At 38.6% G+C, this 22307-nt stretch overlaps 1 protein-coding gene across 2 annotated transcripts; it reads left to right on the top strand.

The window, feature by feature from the left end:
• Positions 1-2714: 2714 nt before the first annotated feature.
• Positions 2715-21546, top strand: LOC105204348 (excitatory amino acid transporter 1). Of its 2 annotated transcripts, XM_026133805.2 has the most exons (8): positions 2715-2843; positions 5082-6109; positions 16592-16989; positions 18182-18376; positions 18464-18647; positions 18864-19292; positions 19381-19515; positions 19593-21546. In XM_026133805.2, exons 2-8 carry the CDS (start codon positions 6090-6092, stop codon positions 19741-19743), a joined length of 1512 nt encoding a protein of 503 aa, XP_025989590.2. In that variant the 5' UTR covers positions 2715-2843; positions 5082-6089; the 3' UTR covers positions 19744-21546. The 2 variants fall into 2 exon arrangements, with proteins under 2 accessions (XP_025989590.2, XP_039302496.1); XM_039446562.1 differs by lacking the exons at positions 2715-2843; positions 5082-6109 and adding an exon at positions 15972-16491.
• Positions 21547-22307: the final 761 nt, after the last annotated feature.

The raw sequence follows: 22307 nt of genomic DNA, 5'->3' as shown, positions 1-22307 counted from the left end.
TTTAATATTTGTCAAATTCCTGCATTTTTATATGCATGTGATGTGATATGCACGTAGTTCTAAGATTAATGAAAAGATTTTCGATGATATTTCGCATCCGATTGATTTTTGTCCATAGAAGTTTCTTAAATTTCGAAGATAACTACAAACATATATAATTCCTGTATAAATGTATGTAAAAAAAAAAAAAAATATATATATATATAATTATAAACTTTGTGATAAAATATGAAAAAAGTACACTGAGAAAAAAATTATTAACTTGACTAAATTTTTCAAGTCGATTAAATTTTTTTAGTTCAATTATTTATGTATTTATTTTTTGAAAAAATTAGTCAAGTTAACAACTTTTTTTTCAGTGTACCTATTGGCCCAGTCATAATGGGTTCTTGCGTCTGATCACTTTTTCCACTTTTATTTTTTATTTAAAATAATCAAAAAATCTGTCAAAATTCATAAACATGCTTTCGAGTTTCCAGAACAAACTGCACTTTTTTAGAAGAACAACATAGTATAATTTAATTATGTTTAAAATTTCGAAAAACTTCCATTGATAAAAATCTATTGGATACAGAATGATTGGGTCCTGATAAAAGCCCTTTCTAGAAGAATCTTTTTATCTTTCGAAAAAAATCTTTTCAGCCTTTAAATTTTAATCTTGTAACTGTATCAAAATTTTTTTCTGAAATTACAGGCAATACGAAAAACAATTCTCTGCAAATTACTAAATATATAGATTTATATTCAATAATATAAAAAATTGTAAGAAATTGTGTTTTTACATTGTGAAATTTCCGATTGTTCATAATGCAACACGATAACATTTGTTGAAACAAGTATCTATAATTTCTATAAAATCTATACTGAATTATCTATTCTTTCTTTCAAAAATAATATAGTCAATTGTTTCTTTTTTTAATTCTTCAGTGCATAAGATTCTTTCAATCAATCATGTTTGAATCAGATCTTTTTCCGTATTTTAGATAATTTTTACAGAAACTTAAGGATATTTCGACATTATTCAATTTGGAATCATTAAGATTATTTTGATATTTAAAGCTATTGCACAATTAGTTACGCATACAAGGTTAATTCTTTCTCTTTCTTTCTCTCTTATCATAATATCGCTTTGCATTACAAATATAGCCCAAAATAGCGGAGTGAGAGTGATCCATCGAGGTAAGGAAGCGGTTGCTGGCGCCACCTACAAAGGTGCGACGAGTAAAGAGAGAGAGAGAGGAACTTGTTTCCCTGTCGCCCGCGCGCTTTTCAAACTTGAAGCGCGGGCATTGGCTCGAATTACTACTGCGCTCGCGTTATCGATGGAACAAGTCGCGATTCCGCGGTCGTTTCCACGCGCAACAGGAGCGGCGGGTCACGTCGCGTGATGTCAAGTACAGAGTCTCGCGGCTGCCGGATACGGCAATTCTCCTCTCATGTTATAGATGCAATATCGCGCGAGTTATGTGCCCCGAGACGAAGGCGAAATGGACGACAGTTTCGTCTTCCGCGACGCTCCTCCTGTAAAAGCGTATTGAAAAAAAAGCAAAATTCTTTTTCTCTTTCTCTCTCTCTCTCTCTCTCTCTCTCTCTCTCTCCCACCTTTTTCCCTGTCCCTCCTGTTGCGCACGCGACGCCGAGTCCTGAAAATCGATAAAAAAGGAAGAGAGAGAGGGGAAAAGGGTTCGTTCAACGAGGGAGGGCGTTTCTCTTCGATCGCGCGCCAAAACGCGGATGCTGCGAACGAGACCGAATTTCATTCAGCGACAATCTCTCGAATCGAGTGGGAAGCTCGGGAACGCACGCACGCGTATCTCTTTCCCGCGCTCTCGAATTTGCCCATCATGTCGCCGAAGACGTCGCACGAATTTCTTTTTTTCTCTGCCGCACGTGGTCGTACAAGATTTAAAACGACACGAGATGCGTGAAGGCGAATAGCGCGCTATGCGACGCCTGTCCGAATTTCAGGAGGAGGCATTTTATCGATCCCATATGCGCCGCGTGGGCAGTACCTCCTGACATCCGATTCGTTGCGCACGTCAGATAGAAATAGAGGCGCCCGGATAGAATCCGGGGTGACAATGAATTCGCCATGGCGACCGCCGCCGGAGTCGCGAGGTGGTGGTGGTGGTGGTGATGATGATGACGGAGGAGGAGGAAGAGGAGGAGGGTAAAGCGCGAGCGCGGGACGCGAACCCTCCTTCCGTCCCTTCTATGAGAGGAAAGCTACCTCCCCCATACTGTACAACCACCACCACCACCATCACCACCACCCAAAGTACCGTTCGTGTTACGAGAGTCATTCACTTCTTCCTCTCGCCGCCGGTTTTCGCGGGATCCTCGCTCGCCGCCGGTTTTTACCGGATGACACCGGATGGGACGAGATAAAGGCGAGGGCGAGTGTGTGACAACGACGATCCCTCCCCCCGAAAACTATCTGGTGCGAACCGAAAGAGAAAGGCGAGACCTCCGATGAGAGCGCGGATCATTGAGGACGCGCACACGCACTCACGCACGCGCGCGTGGACTCGATACAATTTTTTGCTTCGCTCATCGCATATCGCTCGCCGATTTATCTTTCTCTCTCTCTCTCTCTCTCTCTCTTTCTTTCTCTCTCCTTCTTCGGCCGCGCTCTCCCGCCCCCTCTGCCGACTCAACCCTTCTCTCGCGCGCTTTTCGAACGCGTGGCACGAACGTCACACACGCGCGCGCTCGGCTCTCCTAGCCGCCACACCGTGCTATAAAGAAGCAACTTTACGCCGTGCCGCCACAGTCTCGCGATCGTCGCCGCGTCGCGCGCAGAAACAGGATTCTCGTTATTCAGCAGCACGACCAATCGCGATGTACGTATTGTAGATACATGCACGCACGCACGCAATCGTTCGTGTCCGCACGTAGCGCGATCAGTTGCGCGGCGCGTTGCGATAATCGTCCGCGACGGTGTACTTTTTCCTTTTTTCCTTCTTTTTATTGCGATACCGCTCGAATGCGATGAACTTAGAAACGCCGCCGTTTGCGACGTCGATGCGCAGTGAACGAAAGTATAATCGTCCAATAGGAAATTCAGCGAGGGAGAGAAATGAGAGGAGAGAAAGAGTTTCAACCCTTTGAAATTGTGTGCGACGTGTTTATCGCAACGGCGAACAACGACAGAGTGCACATGTCGTCCCGATTGCTCGCGCCTTGATTGATCGCTCTCTCTCGTGTGCGCGAGCCCGTATCGATTCGCAAAAAGATCCCATATGTCTGGTTCGCGTTACAAAATCAAGTTGTCACCCGTGCGGTCTCGATTCACCCCGGGCTTGATTACACACAGGTGTTTTTCTTGCAGAAAAGCGGTTATCTTTTCTTTTCTGGGTCGCTTAAGACGCGACGAGCAGCGTCTCCATTCTACTGTGTTCCATTCTACTGTAAACAAATGCACCTTGTTATACAGTACAGAAAACACGCGACACATCTCGCCTCCTTCAGTTCGATCTCTCACCTAGTTTCTTATTTTCTTTCTTTCCACGCGATCGAAAGTTTTTCCAGGTTGCAAGTTCATCTCCCGTTTCCTTCCGCCGAAGGAAAATTATAAATGACAAAAAGTCAACGAAGGTCGTGTGCGAACGTTTATGTACGGTTCGGTTAACGACGAACACTCGTGCGAACGATTATGGGGTCCGAAGGTTATCGGAATTAATTAATCGGGAATGCGGAGACGCGGCCGGCGGCGGCGGCGGCGGCGGCGGCGGCGGAGAATCGGAGAGCTTAAATTTGGAACAAGGGCACACATCGTAAGGGACACGCTTTAGGACCTACCTATCTCACATCCCGCGCGCTCGATTGCGCGCGATTGTGAGCTTAGGCGGTGCCTAACGCCGCCGAATCGACGAAAGCTAGCTGTCGATGCGTGAAACGAAGCTGTTCCACGCGATTAGCTCGCGAGCCGATCTTTTCCGCAATTAAAGCTGTCAGACCACTTGAGCGCACCTTGTAAATCCCAAGCCTCTTCCGTTTCCACGCCGCTGGAGCTAATTGAATCAGATGCATACGATACGCAAACTTGATCAATAACAACGATCGCGAATAAATTACATCGCACCTCGAGTGTGTCGGCCGTTTAACAATCTTCCGACACGATAAGTTGTCCAACGTCGATTGTTTGTAATTATTGGACTTTTAGTTTTAATATTGCTAACAATTCAAGCGATAAATAGAGCGTTTATTGGCGTTCAAGCCCTCTAAGAACGAACACGTTGATACGGAAAACAGAAAAGTGAATAAATCTATTAAAGAAAGAAAATACAAACTAATAAAATAACGCCAAAAAAAGAGAGGAAGAGAGTGAGGAGAGTGTGGGGATTAAGTGTGCAATTCAGGAAGATGGGGGTGGATGTAGTTTTTATTACGATTAATTATCATGTCTTGTATATCAGCTGTTTATCTTCTTACGATAAATGTAATATGTTATGTAACAGATTACACGCCGCGCACGTGTTGCATCAGTTGCGTTGACTAGAATTCATCGATCGGCTCGTTTAAAGAGAGAGAGAGAAATAGAGGGGGGTGACAAAGAGGGGGAGGGGGAAGAGAACGAAAGAGAGAGAAGGTGGAAGAAGATGGATTTCTTTTAAAGTAATATTAAGATGTTTAAAGCATGTTGGAAAGATAATTGAAGAGAAAAAAGAAAGAAGATATCAATCTGACAAATCTGTAACTTCCCGCTGACGGGATAACAAGTGTCGAAGCTCGACGACCGACATCTGTTGCTGGGCGCGTACGCCGAAAAGTGTAAACAGCAACGAAATCGGATTATGTATTGGAGCGGATTTGTTTGCGCTCGCGAGGAGAGCACTTGTCCCCGGCGTGCGTGTTACGTAAAAACACACGACTGGCGATTATTGCTCATTAATATCGCGCGTTTGATCGCTCGGTGGCGTTAAAAATAAATGCTGAAAAAAAAACGTCGATAGGTGTACAGAGTCCTGACAGTACAGGTTTAAAAAAAAAAAAAGAGGAGCTTTAGGGGGATATCAAGATTCAGCGTTGTTATTAACGTATATGTATATATACGGCGCATCATCAATGTTCTGTTGCAGATAACGACGGAGGCGAACTGTTCGCTCATCGATCGGCGCGATATCACGTCCTGCGAATCTCGGGACTACCTGCGCCTGGGAACCTCTGGCGCTCTTCGGATGACGGGAGACTTGAAGTTTTCGAAGCGAGGGGCACGCCGAAACGTCGGATAGCTGAGGAGGACTCGCCCCCGGCCCCGTCCGCGGCACAACACCGGCGGATCATTATAATCGAGTGGACAAACCGCCGACAGACAATAGGGACCCGGCCGGTCGCTTCCGATGGGGTCGTAGCCGCCGTACGCAGCGCGCGCCTATTCGTAACAGTATATCGCGATGATAGGTTAGCCGGTAGCGGCAGGAAGAGATCGTCGTAGCAAGGGGAGATCGCCATAGCTAATCGTACCACCCAAGGTGGCACAGATTGAGAGCCCCATCAGCGCACATCCTCTCCTGGCTAACGAGATACCGCCGAGCGTCCATCCAGTTCGTCCAGCGCGCCGTTACGCCGCTCGTCGCGTCGACGACGACAGCGTCGTGCGTCAGCTTCCGATTGGCTGATTAGAATACGCCGAAACGACCGAAGTCCCGCGAAATTGCCAACTGAATTACGGAGAATTCTGTTTGCCGCGCGAATCGGCGGCGATAAAAGAGAGGCAGGAAAAAAAAAAGGGAGGAAATCTAATCCCTTATCCCACCGTTAATCCCACCGTTAATCGCGCGCCCGTCCTCGACCTCTTTTTTTTTCTTCCTTTATCCTCCGTCGTGTCTCTCATCCCTCTCGGCTTAACTCGGCACCGTGAGCGTCACTCGCCATCTCGACACGTTGCCGTTTCACTCACGAAGAAACGAGGCAGGAGGGAGAGGGAGAGGCAGGCAAATTCGCTCTTAGTGCCCCTCGACGGATCCGGCGATTCTCTTCCCCATCGGGACGACAGTCGGCTTCCGGCTAACTGGAAGTGAACGCTCTATGTAAACGATTGCCGAGCGCAGCTGTTATTGGAACACACAGGACTCAGGAAGCGCATCATGGAAGTGGCAAGTGAACTGTAAGTACCAGCCTCCCCGTCGAGATATCGTCATTTCTATTTCTTCTTGTGCTTTAACTATTGCCTTACATGATTTATAAATTATCTGATCAACGAATGGCGAAGCCGTGATCGAGGCTGCATTTGTGTGCACGTCGCGGTATGCGAATATCCTTGTTAGAGCAAGTTTTTTTTTTCCTTCTTATTCTGATGCAACTGGCACTTGTTTGGTCATTTGTTTGGATTGTATTACATTTTATCATGACGAGCCATCGACGTCGGTCTGCTGATAATTATACTTGACACATGTCCCAAATAAACTTTGTCCTCTGTGCCATGTAGATCTTTTGACTTAGTTCTCTCCGGAATTTAGTATCTGCGACTTATAAAAAACGTGTCACGTAGTTTCCGATAAGGATACGTAATTCTAAGAACCAGCATAAACGCAGTTTTTTTATGGCATATTGTATTGCATTATTCAAATGTGTTTTTTTTTTGTAATTTATAATAGAAACACACGCTTTAATTTCACAAAGTATTTGGCAAATGCGTTAGTTAATGTATATTTTTTCAAACTTTTGAGTACTTTTTATATCACTTTTAATTCTTTCAATTTTAATTATCACCTTTTTGCATACATACATTTATCGGGTGGCAAAGTATAAATCATTCATATCGGTTTATTTAGATTGCGTGTCCACTTTTATAGGTTAATTAAAATTAATTTTGCTAACAAATTATATGTAATATAAGAGGAACAACCTCAATTCTTTTTCACAGTGATACCGCGTGTCGCGTATCTCTATCTCTTATAATTTTACGTCTTTGTATCTTATAATTTTTTTTTTTTTTTTGACGTCTGCAATGTTTTTTCTGCCCACATTAATAATCATATGATAGAATATGTCTGTTACGACATGATTTCAATCGTGTCTGAGCTAAATTTTAAATTATAGTACACCGTTAACGTTTATTTTGAGCAGATCATGATTCTTTATACGATGTAGCGATTAAATCGTAAATGAAGAATAATTTAGTGATGGTAGAAGCTTTAATGACGTACTAATTATGCATTACATAATTAAGAGTTTAGCTGGATCGCACGAACGTTAAAGGCTAAAGCGACTGGAGCTGACGCATATTTTATCGCGATATGATACGTCGACATTTTTAACTCGTTTACGAATGTCATAGCGAAAAAAAATATATCGTAGCGATTAGAAAATAAACATTACAAGGGAGAGGCGCGTGGTGCGCGTTTATCTAACATATGACATTGCGAGTTTCCGTGACATAGCATACATAACGTTTGATTTACGCGCGAAGCCGAAGATCAAGACGCGATATTTTACGTAATTCAATCGCCACGAATTTATTGCGACTTCGCTATTAAAAGTCGCAGATCGCACTTCAACGGCGAGCACTCGCGGCGTGAATGGAAGTTAACCCTGCGCGTGTATGTACATACATGCAGTTGTGAACCATTTATACGCTGCGTCGTATATATCGCATTCAGCGGCAGCGAGATTCATTGGCACAGAATTCCATAATGGCAACAGCGGGTGCTCGGCGGCTGCTCATTAAATCATTGTTAGGTCCGTTCTTTGTGATAAGGAACGCAGAGGGAGAAGACGAAACGGTCGCGACCGCGCGCGCGTGCAGCGCATAAGACATCATCGCCAATTGTAATGAGAATGTGCGTAGATGCAGCTTCCGCGGCGGTGCAGTATGTTGACTGAGCGTCTCGTCTCGTCTCGTAAGGACGTGCCTCGCGATTCTTTTAGATGACACACAGGCCACGATTCATGGCAACATTTTATTTATAGTTTTGTATATCATCCATTTCGATACATATGATCTGCATATACACGCATTCTGCTTCTTCAACTCACCTCTGCGTTGACAGCAGAAAAAAATTTATAAAAGATTGCCTTGTGCGCGAATTCTAGATCGCCTAAACTGTATCTCAAAACTTGAATTTGATAGAGGCTCCTCCATTACAAAAAAATATAAAAGGAGATTGGGCGAAAAGTAGAAGGAAATGAAGACAATATTTGGTTAAGAAGATTTATAATTAAATAAAACACGCAAGTATAAGCCACATCTGGTGGGAATACGTCGATGTATCGCGAATGCGAAACGTGAATACGGCATAGAAGTTGCACACGATTATTCTTATTGCTGATAAGAAAATACCTGCTCCGCTTCTATCACACTAAGCGCTACAACTACAAGTTTATCGCAAATTTATTTCATGCGATCGTCGCAGTCGATAGAATTTGATTTACCAGAGTAGGCGTCTTCGTTTATTTTCACTTCGCGAGAGCAATCTTACGTAGAATTACCTGCTCTTAATGAGCTTTGCAATCATATCGTACCGACATGGAATAACGAATGCTTAACTCGGGATTAAATTCCAAGTGTCTATTTCTACCAGTGTAAATTAACTTTGATCTCATCAGTTTAACTTGCTACTTATCCCTTTCTAATTAGAGTTGTCAGCGGTAAGGGAATCAAAAAATTTATTAACCCAAGATAAAGTTAAATTACTTAATTAAAATAAAATCAATTCTAAATTTTCAAATTTGATTTTCATCATTAAATATAATTTTTAAAATTATTTATGGAAATGTACAGATTTTTGCAACGCCAAGATATAATTTTATATTTGTCAATGATGTTTCAGAAATCGCTCACAGCAAGATTGTAAAAAAAAAATTATACAAAATATTTACAAAATGATTCAGTAATCATGCAGTCTTCGAACGGATTTATTGCGAGATATGTTTTATCTTTATTTCACATACACAAATAAAAAAAGATAAATGTTCTTCTCAAAAGTGAAATAAAGTCTTTTTTTAAGTTTGCTTTAAAAATGCGTTAAAAATTATGATCAAAAATTTTATTCTATAATATTATTTTTCATATATTTAAAAAAATTTGTGTTTGCATAGAGGAGAGAGGATATTATGGATACTGTAGACATTATGATTGACATCATTATTTCCGTTATTAGATAACGAATTCTAACAACTGTTTATGGAATTATTCAATTAATAGCTTACCGTTTTTTAGTGGCGCTAATGTACCAATACACAATAGTTAATAATTGTTTACTTTTGAGCACTTCTAAACTTTTTCAAGGTATATTTTAGCACTTAATTACACATACTTTCTCATTGTTCTTAAACTTGAGCGGTTTTTTTTTGTTATTCAACTCGAGTATTTTTTGGTTATTTAACTTTTTATTCGGCTGTACACACATCGAGTTGTGCAAAGCTAAACGATAACATGGGATTTTGTTAATACAATTTTTTAAACAAAATTTTCATATCGAAATATTTCTTCGATAAATCAGTTGTTACTTTAAAGAGTGATGTTCAGAAACATTAGAGATATCATTTTATGTTTGTTGTTTAATGTTAAACAGAGATAAAATAATATTTCTTATGATATCTCTAAAGTCTTTGAACTAAAGTCTTTGAGGAAAATTTTAAATCGGGAAAATTCTAAACAATGGAACATTAAAAATATATAACTTTTTAACAAAATCTTGTATTTTTTTAAACTAAATCGATTTTTAAAAAATTATTTTTGGGCTAGCCATATTACCACCAGTTTTTTTCTTCTACTAATTTCTTCTACTAATTATGTAATGCATCACTTTTTTATAAATCACGTCTTAAATAATACATATTTCATTAGTTTGAGTTTAGAATCTGGTAAACAACACTTTGATGAATAGAATCGTTCCAATTTCAATATAAAAATTGATTATAAATAAAGTTATATTCAATAAAGTAAAAATGGGTACCACATATTACCCTCTTCTCCTCTAATAATTAGTAAAAAAATGTCAATAGTTTTTCTTTGTTTTTATTAAATGCTCCTTTTTGACTACAGGAAATTTTTCCAAAGAGTGATCGGGGAACCTGAGAAAAGTCAAGAAATATATTTTTCCCAGGTTCGCGCTACAGTCCTGTAAAAAATTAGTTAAACCGAGATCAAAGTTACTTTACATTGATAGAAATGGACATAAGTCATCAATAATAATTTGACAGCCGCGAGATTAAACGAGGAGAAGTAATTCTTTCCTTCTCACTTTTCATCGAAACCTTACATCTTCCGATCGTATAAAGATGTCGGTTACAATGTACACGCGTAATACGTGTAAAACCGGTTACCATACGTACTGGTAAGTTATTCTCGCGTGTTAATTATTCAAATACAATAGGACAGGCGATAAAGACAGGAAAGTCAAAAGGCCGGGCGTTTTTACGGAGGTTTTTATCTGTCGGCGGTATAACGTGTGAAATCAGACGCTATATTCTGACACGCACTTAAATTCTTCGTACGATAGTTAACGACGCGACGTTCGCGAAAAAAATCTTAACCGAGATGTCAAAATTCAAGGTAAATATTTGCGAAGTAACAAGCTCTGTCATTACATATATTTTTCTGTTTCTTTCCATCTTTTTCTTTCTTTCTGTGAATGAAATTTTGAGCGTCAACGAAATTATAGGCAGAGAACAAGAGACTCTTTTTAGGTTTACGTCCAATGACGTCGGCTTTTCGAAATAAACAAGAAAGAGAGAGGAAGGGAAGAGGAAAGAGAGGGAGAGAGAGATCTACCTGCATCGTAAATCATGCAGTGTGCAACTTCTTACATAAGCGTATTCAACAAGTTGTTTGCCGAAGATAATTTTGGAACTTTTACTCGAGCCAACGTCGTGACATTGAGTATTTAGCACAATGCGGTGTCATTCTACGACAGCTCGAGTCCAATTAATGTTTACCTTATTGACTTATTTATCCATTCATTCGCGCCGCTTTACATTCGGAACAATATTAAAAACTGAAACGTAAGAGAGAGAGAGAGAGAGATTTAACGTTTATTGAAATTCTGGGGCGCAGCTCTCTAAGAATGTAACAGATACAAGGTAATTTGAAAACAGAGTGAGAGAACATACATAAAACAAAAATCAAAAAATAAGAAAATAGTAATAAAAAAAAAATAATAATAAAAATAAAAAATAAACAAAGATGATAATAAAGAACAGACTACATAAGAGAAAAACCTAAAAAAGAAGTAACAAACAAACAGATAAACTTATCAAAGTTAGATATGACAAACGAGATGAATGAAAAGAAAATGTATAAGAGAGAAAGTATTTACAGTAGAGTAAAATAAAAATAAAAGAGAGAGAGAGGAAACGGGGCTATATCATTCCTGTTTCTAACTATGCTCAATTCTCGCTTCTAAATTGCGGCTACTTATTATTCTTACTTCTAACCGCGCTTAATCATTCCGTGCTAATCCATTTTAACTAGCTGCGGCTGCTTTTTAATAGCGTTAGTCCCCGTAAAAGCCGTGCAAGCCGATCGTCGGTTTTATGCTTCCGGCGAAATATATACGACGTATGGTGTCACTCGGTATTCGAGAACCATAAAATTTTTACTTCCGACGTTCATCTCGTTAAACCGAAAAGGTTTCAATTGAGACCGTTATTCCGAAACGAGCGAACAAGGTGATATCCTTTAACTTCGTATTCGTGAACCGCTGCGTCGATTAACAGTAATATAAAACCGTGGAAAAAAAACCGTACAATGCGAAAGCATATATATAGAGACACACTCCGGCCGGAAACGCGCGTGGCTTCCGTCATCGTAGGCGATTAATTCTCAGGGACGATATTTTCCCATCTGTCCGCGGGTTCGGATTATTTTTCAACGGTCAACGCGCGAGGCCGGTCGTGTCAACAAGCATCTGCGAATGACGTTATGCGCCAAGAGTATCGTGTCGCGCTATCGACGGATTAACTGCCGCAATTAAGAGCCATCTCTTATACGTCGTCGTTCGTTTACCTCGAAAATTCTCATTTATCTCTGGACCTCGTTTACTCGCGCCGCAACGAATGCCCCGTTGCGAAATTTAATGGAAAAATTCCAGACGGCTCGCTGACGTATACAGCTGTGTTTAAAGAGAATTTCCTGATAAGATAAAAATACCGGCCAGTGTGTCAGTGAGAAGTAGGTCACGATCCTCGACGACATTGCCGTATCAACACGGGTCAGTGCCGGAACTTCGGTGCGAGAGGCGGAAATAATGGAAATAATCCGCGAAACGATCCGTGACCGAACGGCCACGTATACGAATAAAAGTAATAGTCGCGTGTGCGATTGTCGCGGCTCTTCGTTGCGTTACCGAAGGCTTCGCGAGTCTGTCTGCATTTGTCGCCGCACCGCTCCTCCCTCACTTCGTATTATTAAACGCGAGCAACGAGAGATCGGGCGCGATACGACACGATGGGTGCGAGCTCGCGTCGTCGATTTACGGTCGCGTGTATATATACGTATAACACCCGTCAGACACCGGTGCACTCCGAAGACGATTCGTGGTACTCGAGAGAACTTGGCAGAGATCGCCGAATGCGCAAAGTGTTCTGGTCCATGCTTAAACGCTCTGAATTTTGCGCTTATTAAGTCGCACGGGTAATCCGATACTCTCGCTGGCCATTGTCGACAAAATAAGCAATGATTTATCGGCGATGTTGTGTATTAGCATCGATGATATCACGATCATTAGCATTAGGACGCAACAGCAGCGTCTTTTCGATAGCGCTAGATACAGACGCGAAGTGGCCTTGCTCGATGACGCAATCGGGGATAAAGAATTCATGCTTGTCTCTCTGACCGGTTCTCTTTCGAGCGGCACGATTGAGATACACTGTCATTGAGGGGGTCGGTGACATTTTTACGACGATTTTGCTTAAACCCAAGGTTACAACCGATTGACAAACGTGCGTAATTCGTTCTAATAACTCATTGTCAGTCCATTCAAATAGGCTCACAGCTCATGTCTTTTACATCTTCTTCGTTGTCTTGTTATGTCGTCACCGCATAATCGCGTGGGACGAATTTTACGTTTAAATCGGCAATCGCTTAATCCTTAAATGGACACGCGCGGCACTGAGTACCGCACCACAAATTTATTATTTAGCAATTGTAATAATTAGATAAATAATTATAAAATCGTTATAAAAGCAAGCAAAATATATTTATAATAAAATATAGTATTAAAATTTTGTGTCTATTCTCTTATGAAATTAATTTGGTTAGACGTAACTAAAAAAGTAAAAGTAAGATCATTGTTTAAAAATAAAGACACATCCATTTAAAATCAAACGTAGAAAAATAATAACATTGCTGTTACTGAATAATGATATAAAATTAACTTTTTAAAACTTTAAAAAAAAAATAAAATAAAATTTAACAAAGGGATATTAAACATTAATGCGAGTAAAAACAAATTAAAATGTAGGGCATGATTAACATCTCACATTATTACAAATATTTATATAAACACGATTTTTCTTACGTTTTGAAGCGCGCGCAGTACTCCGTGGCGCAAAACGTGTTTTAATGTGTTTAAAATGGACAAAAGGTTAATTACTTAATAGGAAAAATGCGATAACTATGCTATCTCATGATTAAGATATTGAATGAGGAACAGGAGAAGATTGGCAATAAAAGAAAAATGTATTATCAATAATTTTTCAGAAAAATAAATTTTGCGACACTCAGTTTCGCGGCGAGCCCACTTGAGGGTTAAGACCGTAAAAATTGCTAGAAACTTGAGTTACAACAAAAGTCGTGTGATTGCATACGCGAGGCTTACTTATTTATTCATAGAAACAACCGATGAATACTAGAAGACGCGGTCATCTATAAATATAATCTGAGATTGCTCAGTGTTCCAGTTGATCGCGTTTCGTTCTTCAATAATAAAAAATGTAATAAATGTAAGTTTATCAAGCTTGACACATGCAAATACAAGTTATGCAAGTATAAAATTATAATTGTCAATGATACGAATTAAAAAGATCAAAAAGCTACATAGGAATATATTTATTTTAAAATGAATAAAGGAAAAATAATAAATTAATATATACATTTCGATTTTTACCAATTGCAAATCTTTCTCAACATAATTAAGAATCTTTATAAAGGAGAGTCGAGGCAAAAACATTATTACTTTAGTTTAAACTACATTAATTATATTAATCAATTTTATGTTTTTGTCTTGCTTTGAGAAACGTATATTATTATATTATATTCACTTTAAAAATGAATATATTTTTACTTTTTTATTCTTTTAATTGTATTTTATAGATTATTTTTCCTTAATCAAAATTACCAATTTAACGTGATAATATTAAAAAAATTTTTTAATTATATATTTTAATTTTAAGTAATAATTTTTTAAAAAATTATGAGAAAGCACTGTATGTACTTTAAGGCGCCAAGTTAATTTAATTTCCACGTATTTGCAAAGCTACACCTGCGCCATATTGTCGAATTAAAGCAATAATCGTGACACTAAAGCCTCTATCATTCGCTTAATCCTCATTTAATTCCATAACAACTCCATGTCGGCAAGCAACGTAATAATAAAAATACATTCTTAATTGGTACATAGTGGTGTTCTCCAATGGGAGATAACGATTGACAGATCGTTATCTTGCGATGCTAAAAGAGTTCCTGCGATGACAATTCGCAGTGCAATTTGTCGCCTTTTGCCAGCTGCATACAAGTATAACGCGCGTGGGTGCCGTCGATCGACTTCCGCGTTTTATCACGTACTGCATCGCGATAAAGGTGATTCGCCTTTACAGCGACGAATATTTCTGTCCTTCAAGCCGTTATCGAATTCTAATCGATCGCCGTAATCGTATTATTACTTTCCCCGATTTCAAATCAGCGATATCTTGCAATTTTTTTCCTAGATGCACGCGCGTGCAATTTTTATGCAATTAGCAATATTTCCTCGTAGCTGATTGGATTATGTACGCTTTAATAAACTGAAGGAAATCTTGTCAAAATCTTGTCAGCTTGAAATAGTCGATGGTTTAAAACAGTTGTCGGTTAACTATGGTAATTCTGTCTAAAAAGTGCCACTAAATTTGATTTAAAAAGAATTGTTTGTGGCAACGTCGTGCGAAGTGCCGCTGCCAACAATCGGGACACGTGTAAATCGAGTGTTAATCTTAGTTCCACTATAAAAAAGGTGTCAATTATTGAAATAAGCCGTACGATTGTTCGGAAGTTAACAGAAGTGTAGAAACAAAAATATTCCAAATGTAATGTGTTTCGCGATGTTCAGCGACGTTGGAAGATATTAATTACTTTTTCAAAATAAATTTTTTCCTATTATTATTTTATAAATCGTTTTATATATTAACACAAGTATTATGAAAGCTGACGAAACAGGGTAAGCAAAATCTATTTATAATTTTAAGCTGAGAAAATTATTTATCAAGAAAGTTATTTTATTATATAACCGCAGTAATCATAATAACAATAACAATAAATGAATTTCGTAAAAATAGGTGATTTTAAGATCCATTCATTAAACTATATTTTATTTTGATTTTTTAATTTAATTTTCATTTATCATGAATAAGCGTACAATTTAGAAAAAATTTTGTGTTTTTAAAGTTAACACTAAGATCGATATTAATTGGAATTAACTATGAATATCTTGTAAGTGATTATAAATTCTGTGAGAATGATTTTCTTGATAATTTGAAAGAAATATAGTCTACATATCAAGTAAAATAAAGTTCGATGTATTTTATAGCAAATATTATGGAAGCTGGCGAAACAGAGTAAGCAAAATCTATTTATAATTTTGAGCTGAGAAAATTATTTATCGAAATTATTTTATCATGTATCCTTTTATCACATATAAATCGCAATAATCATAATAACAGTAACAATAAATGAATTTCGAATGATTTTAAAAGTTATTCATTAAACTATATTTTATTTCAATTTTTTATTTTAATTTTTGTGCATCATAAATAAGCGTACAATTTAGAAACAAAAATCTTGTGTTTTTAAAGCTAATGCCAAGACCGATATTAACTATGCATATCTCGTAAGTGATTATAAATTTCCGTAAGAATATGATTTTCTTGGTAATTTGGAAGAATTATAGTCTACATATCAAGTAAAACAAAGTCCGATGTATTTTATCCTACACTTATATAATTACATTTGCCGTCAATATAGGATAGTAGAGACGCAATAGACATTACGAGACATTTTATGACACACATTACGGGAAGTCATATTTATGTCATTATTTTCCAAGGAATATTTCATCTCTATGTAAAATCTCTACGTAAAAGTCACGTATTGCCAGAGAATACCACTGACAAGCATCTGATGTTATATGTTTCAGTGATCATTTCGAAGTTGACACGTTAACATGTTGACTACGCAGTGTTTTTTAAATTAAATTTGCGCGTAGATTCAAAAGGCATTAAAGCTCGTATCTTCCGAGATCGACACGTTATCAGTGAATTGTTCTCAATAACTACCCCTCGAAGCAATATCATGTAACAAAATGCTGCTGATTGAACGTTTAAAAGAAAAAGGAGTTATTTAACAAAGAAGGAAGAAATGTGAAAGAAAATGTTATCGATGCGTTCGTTCCAGGTCGCCGCTGTCGGGGACGGAGAATCAGGGCAAGATCAAGGAGAGGAGCTCGTATTATCCCCAAGAACCCAGCAAGAGGCCGCAGACCAAGGGAGAGAAAGTGCGAACGTGTCTGAGACATAACACGCTGACTTTACTGACAGTCGTCGGCGTTATCGGTGGCGTGGTACTCGGCATAATCCTGCGAAGCACACGTGAGAAATGGACGCCCCGCGAGATCATGTACATCGGTTACATTGGCGACCTGTTCCTGCGGATGCTCAAGAGCTTGATTCTGCCGTTAATCATCTCGAGTCTGATATCGGCTATCGGCTCCCTCGATATGTCGCTCAGCGGCAAGATCGGCGGTCGCGCGATCGGCTACTACACGGTCACGACCATCCTTGCGGTTATTTTAGGTCAGTGAGAAAAGCTGATTTGATTCAAATTAAGCTTTCTTTTTGAACTCTTGAGAATTTCAAAAATTAATGCTGTATTGGGCAATTAAGAGTTAATCCGCGATGTTTTTGCGTAATAAATACCTTTACAGACTTACAATTTGGAAACTGAAAATATTTACCTGATGCGATTATCAGAGATTTATATTATTTAAACACAATAAATTTGTAACGCTGAAGATGGTAGCCCCGAAATGTACGGTTTTAAAAGAAATTTATATGAATTTTATATAGAATATGGTATTAATATTGATTGTTAATTGCTCAATATAGGATTAATTTCTGATTCGATTCATCGCACTGTGATCGACACAATTAATTATTCATGGTTTATCGAGATTTTATTTTGTATTGCAAACAAGAGCAATAACTGAAAGATAAACTGAAGAAAGCTTCATTCAAATTGGAAACGTAATTGATGTTGAAGAAATAGGAAACTCTAATGTAATCGTCTCCACAGCTGGACACATTTAGTGTTTTAAACAATGTGCTTACGAGATTAAACGAAACAATTGCTCGACGGCGCGCGAATCGCGATTAAGGAATCGCGCGGTGTCTCGGACGTCTCGACAATGATACGTTTCTCAGAAACGGATCAACGCTATGTGACAAACGGCAGATGCCCAGATGACAACAATACACCCGCCGCATTTACATATCTGGTCGCGAAGGGAATGATAGTCCTGAATTCTCGTGACTCATCTCGGTTAATTAACGCGCGCCACCGAGCGGAGAGAATTGAGCGCGAACGTCGTGTCAAACAACGCAAATTAGCAGCGGCAGATTACAGCGGAGACATTATCGCGGAGGGTTCACGACATTTTGCAACATCGGACAAATATGACGTTTTATGTTACATTCGTCTGGAGATTATACCGGTTATAACTCGAAACTCCTTCGCTTACGTATCATCGTATGCTCGATTTTTTTTCTTTATAAAGCTTCCTCTTCTTCTTGCGATCCGATATCATCACGCCAGCTAAACGATTTCTCGTCATTGTGTTATCGCACCTTATCTCGCCGATTTTACATCGCGACCGCTGACGTTCTTCGCCGCTTATTTGTTTCCGCGATTAATTAAGCGAATAAGAAACAATGGTAAATATCCGACTGCTGAGCGCGCAACCAGTTACCGGTTAAACTTTGATTTTAGGAATAATCCTCGTCTGCTCGATTCAACCTGGCAGAGGTCAAGAAGCCAAGGAAGCAGCGCAGACGTCGAAAACAAATGTTTCCACCGCTGACACGTTAATGGACCTAGTCAGAAACATGTTTCCGCCAAATATCGTGGAGGCTTGTATTTTTCAACATCAAACTATAATGGAGGAGCCTAAAACGAATGCACACGGTAATAATCTTTTTAATGATAGAAGTATATTTCAATTTTGATCGTTTTTTCGCTTGTAAATTTCACGTTTAAAATACTGTCCGTTAGTTCCCTACGATGATTGGAAACCGATCCAGAAGTCAGTTTCGGGCTCAAATATCCTCGGACTCGTCGTGTTCTCGATAGTGATGGGCATCACTCTCAGTAAAATGGGACCGCAGACGAAGCCGTTGTTGAACTTCTTCCAGTCGCTATCCGACGCTATGATGGTGATCACAAAATGGGTCATATGGTACAGTTCGCAAATAAGAATATCCGCGCTTCTCGAAACGTATTAATTTTTCCAAGGAAGAATCTCAATTGACAATTGCGTAATCGTCATGATTGCGTTATATTCTGTTATAATAATTTTACCATAGCATCTCGACTCTAATTTGACACGTCACGTCTCCTTCGTCGAATTACGGAGTCGCCTTCGAATTAAGAACCTTGTGTGTTACGTGTACAGGTTGTCGCCGATTGGTGTGCTCTCCCTGATCGCTTCAAAAATTACGGAGATAGAATCGCTCGAAATCCTAGTCACCCAGCTCGGAATGTATTTCCTCACCGTGATAATCGCATTGCTTATACATGGCTTTCTGGTGCTGCCCGGGTTGTACTTCCTCTGTACGAAGAAGAACCCGTATAGCTACATATGGAATATAGCAGAGGCGCTCATCACTGCCTTCGGCACGTCTTCGAGTTCGGCGACACTGCCAATCACCATCAATTGTCTCGAAGTGAACAACGGCATCGATCCGCGTGTCACCAGATTCGTCATGCCAATTGGCGCTACCGTAAACATGGACGGTACCGCCCTGTACGAAGCTATAGCTGCCATTTTTATTTCGCAAGTGCGAAACCTATCTCCTTCCTTCGGACAGTTAGTAGCGATAAGGTGAGCATTCCTATGCATTTCAAGTTTTTCTATTCATCTCGCGAAAGAAAGATATATATTCTAATTTCGCATCTAATGTCTGTTTCAGTATCACGGCGACTGCTGCCAGCATCGGCGCAGCTGGAATTCCGCAGGCCGGCCTAGTGACCATGGTGATGGTGTTAAACACGGTACATCTTCCGGCCGACGATGTCTTTTTAATCCTCGCGGTCGACTGGTTACTGTAAGTGTATTCTCTTTTACTTTACAATCAAGATTTTCAAGAGCAACATACACAATGTGTCCTTGCATTATTTACAGAGATCGATTTAGAACGACCGTGAACGTTATCGGTGACTCGCTCGGCGCGGGGATCGTCCAACATCTTAGCAGGAACGAGCTCTCGACGTTGCCGCACAGCACGCAGCAAACGCAAAACGGAGCCGATTGTCAAGCGACCACGTCGATATAAACTAATGTGTTCGTTAATCGTTAAAATCGCGTCTCCTCTATTGACGATCATAATCGCGGTTTCATAAACCGCTTCGCAATCGGAGGATCGACCACCCATGGCATGGCAAACATATCGACATGCTTATCGCGCGGCTTATCATTGGAGTGTTGCTATAACTTCTTGAACTTGCAAGAGCCAGAGAGAATTTAAAAGTATATGCGGGAAAATAAAATTAAGAATTAAGATTAAGAGAACATGAATAAATTTATGGACGACAACATGATATTACTTGTTACAGTCGTGTCATGTCCGAGATTTCTAATTTTTTTTTAAGTTATAAAATTTCGAGAAATATATACCGTTGACGGGTACATTTCTACATTTTCAATCGTACGTCATAACGAAGCGCGACAATCGCGAGATGCGATCCTGACAAAGTGTTCTTGCGTTAGGTACTCATTGTCAGTAAGTTCCGTTTTTATCTTAGCCAAATTGATTTAGTTATCAATTACTCTATGCCATACTACGAGCGAAGGGAACAATCAACTGTACCACCGTATCGTAATGCCATATTTGCGATAAACGCACGCGGTATGCGACAGGTGCGCGAATTTCTTCATTCAAGAGTTATCCGTACGCAAGTGTACTATAAAGAAAAAAAAAACATTACTTTGGTAGTCACGTAATTGACATCCATTCCGCGATACAAGATATAAATATACGTAATGATAAGGCATTAAATATCGATTATTGAACGTGCAGCTCGCGGTGCGAGCGACGAGCGTTCTTCAGATGATTTTGGAATATAAGATATGCTTGAAACTAAATACTTCTTAACTTTAGTAAATGTAGGCCCCCACTAAGCAAATTTGCTTGTAAAATGTATAAGTATAGAGTATATACATACGTACATATATATATATATATATATATATATATATATATATATATATATATATATATATATATGAAATATGTATATGTATGTATATACACATATTCGTCTTCCATTTTTGTTTGCCGAGAATTACGCTTATCTGATACTGTAACGTGTATAGTATAGCATTGCGTTTGAGTCGCATAATTCGCAATCCGGTTTTTCTCTTCGCGAGTTATCTACGTTTCTTCAGAAGATTGCATTTAAGATTGCGAAACTCGTAACAGATTTATGAAAAGCGAAGTGTATTCGGCGATTTGAGAAATTGGATTTTATCTGACACGACAAAGAGTCTCAAATAGTTTATATTACCTTTTTTTATATGACAATACAAGCGAGAATTACATATGTAATTTTACTCGCGTATATTATTCCGCGGCGGTACATGTTAGGAAATATCGTCGCGCAGTTGGTGCCATACGATTACATCGTATTTCGAAGATAGCTTTTACACCTACATAATATCCAGTGAATAAAAGCAGACTTAACAAGTTCGATGCCATTAGCAACAATGAACTGTGAGACTTAACCCTCAAGTATGAAGCAACGTTGATCATTTTACACTCCCATCGACTCCTCGATTGAGAAAACGGATATGCAATTTTATGTTTTATTTTACTGCATTTTTTTACATGTTTTCTCACGCGATAAAAAAAATTCGATAAGTAAACTAAAAGTGTAAAGTTTTGTTGTAGAGCATGTTAAATGACGTAAAGCAAAATCCGTACTTAAGAGTCGAAACGCCTTTTATTTTTTGTTACAATCTTTTATTTTTCGGCACAACAAAAATAATCACTGTTAAATCATTGTCTTCGCGTGACATGTAAAAGAATTATGTGAGAAAATAACAAAATGATTAATAAACAAATCGCTTGATTTTCTTACACATGTCCTTTGCTTGAAAAGAGTCTTTTGTTATTTTTTTGGGAGGGTAGAACTTTTTCAGATTTTTATAAAATGAAACGTAAGTCTATACATAAAAGTAATTAACGTGTCCGTTTAAACCGAGGTTTAAACTTTTGTATCGTATTGGAACAGGAATAAAACTTGCGAGTGAAGCATTTATTTTACTTGCCAATAAGTATAGCATTTATTTTGCAGTAAATTTGTTAAACATTCTTCTAACACATATTTTATTTAAACGGTTAAAATAAGATGTAATCAAAATCTAAACAAAAATCGATTATTTATATGGGATTGATTAAAGCATAAAAAAATAAAAGATTCTATAAATTGTTATATAGGAATCTTGTGTTATTATGCAAATGGCGTGATTAGGACAAGCTTTATTGCACAAAAACATGAGAAAGATCTGAATAAAATTAGAGAAGTAAATTGAAGTTAATCTACAAATAAATTCTAAAAAGAGTTAAATTATTTCAAAAATTAAAAATCTTACTTTTGCGCCATTTCAAAGTCAGAATTTGCCTGTTTTTCAATAAGATACACAGTTGATATAATTGACACAGTGTTACACTGTTCGATACTGTAGTGATAAACTGTACTGATAAAAAGCTGAGTCCAAGTGTTATGTGTAAAATATGTATCATCAACTTTCTACAATACTATATGTTTAAAATGCGTTAATTATGTTCATTTTTAATATACACAATATAAGTTGTATAAAGAAAGATTGTTCAGTCAT

This window comes from Solenopsis invicta, chromosome 3, assembly GCF_016802725.1.
Source record: "Solenopsis invicta isolate M01_SB chromosome 3, UNIL_Sinv_3.0, whole genome shotgun sequence".
Taxonomy (NCBI): Eukaryota; Metazoa; Arthropoda; class Insecta; order Hymenoptera; family Formicidae; genus Solenopsis; species Solenopsis invicta.
The sequence above is the reverse complement of the archived record's forward strand: the minus strand, read 5'-3'. Positions and strand labels throughout refer to the sequence as shown.

What these genes read in the sequence shown, in the direction of transcription:
- LOC105204348 (XM_026133805.2), top strand. Translation starts at nt 6,090, where the DNA reads ATGGAAGTGGCAAGTGAACT. An exon ending in CATCCTTGCGGTTATTTTAG is followed by an intron (nt 16,990 to 18,181) that starts GTCAGTGAGAAA and finishes CTTTGATTTTAG; the next exon opens with GAATAATCCTCGTCTGCTCG. An exon ending in CTCGCGGTCGACTGGTTACT is followed by an intron (nt 19,516 to 19,592) that starts GTAAGTGTATTC and finishes CATTATTTACAG; the next exon opens with AGATCGATTTAGAACGACCG.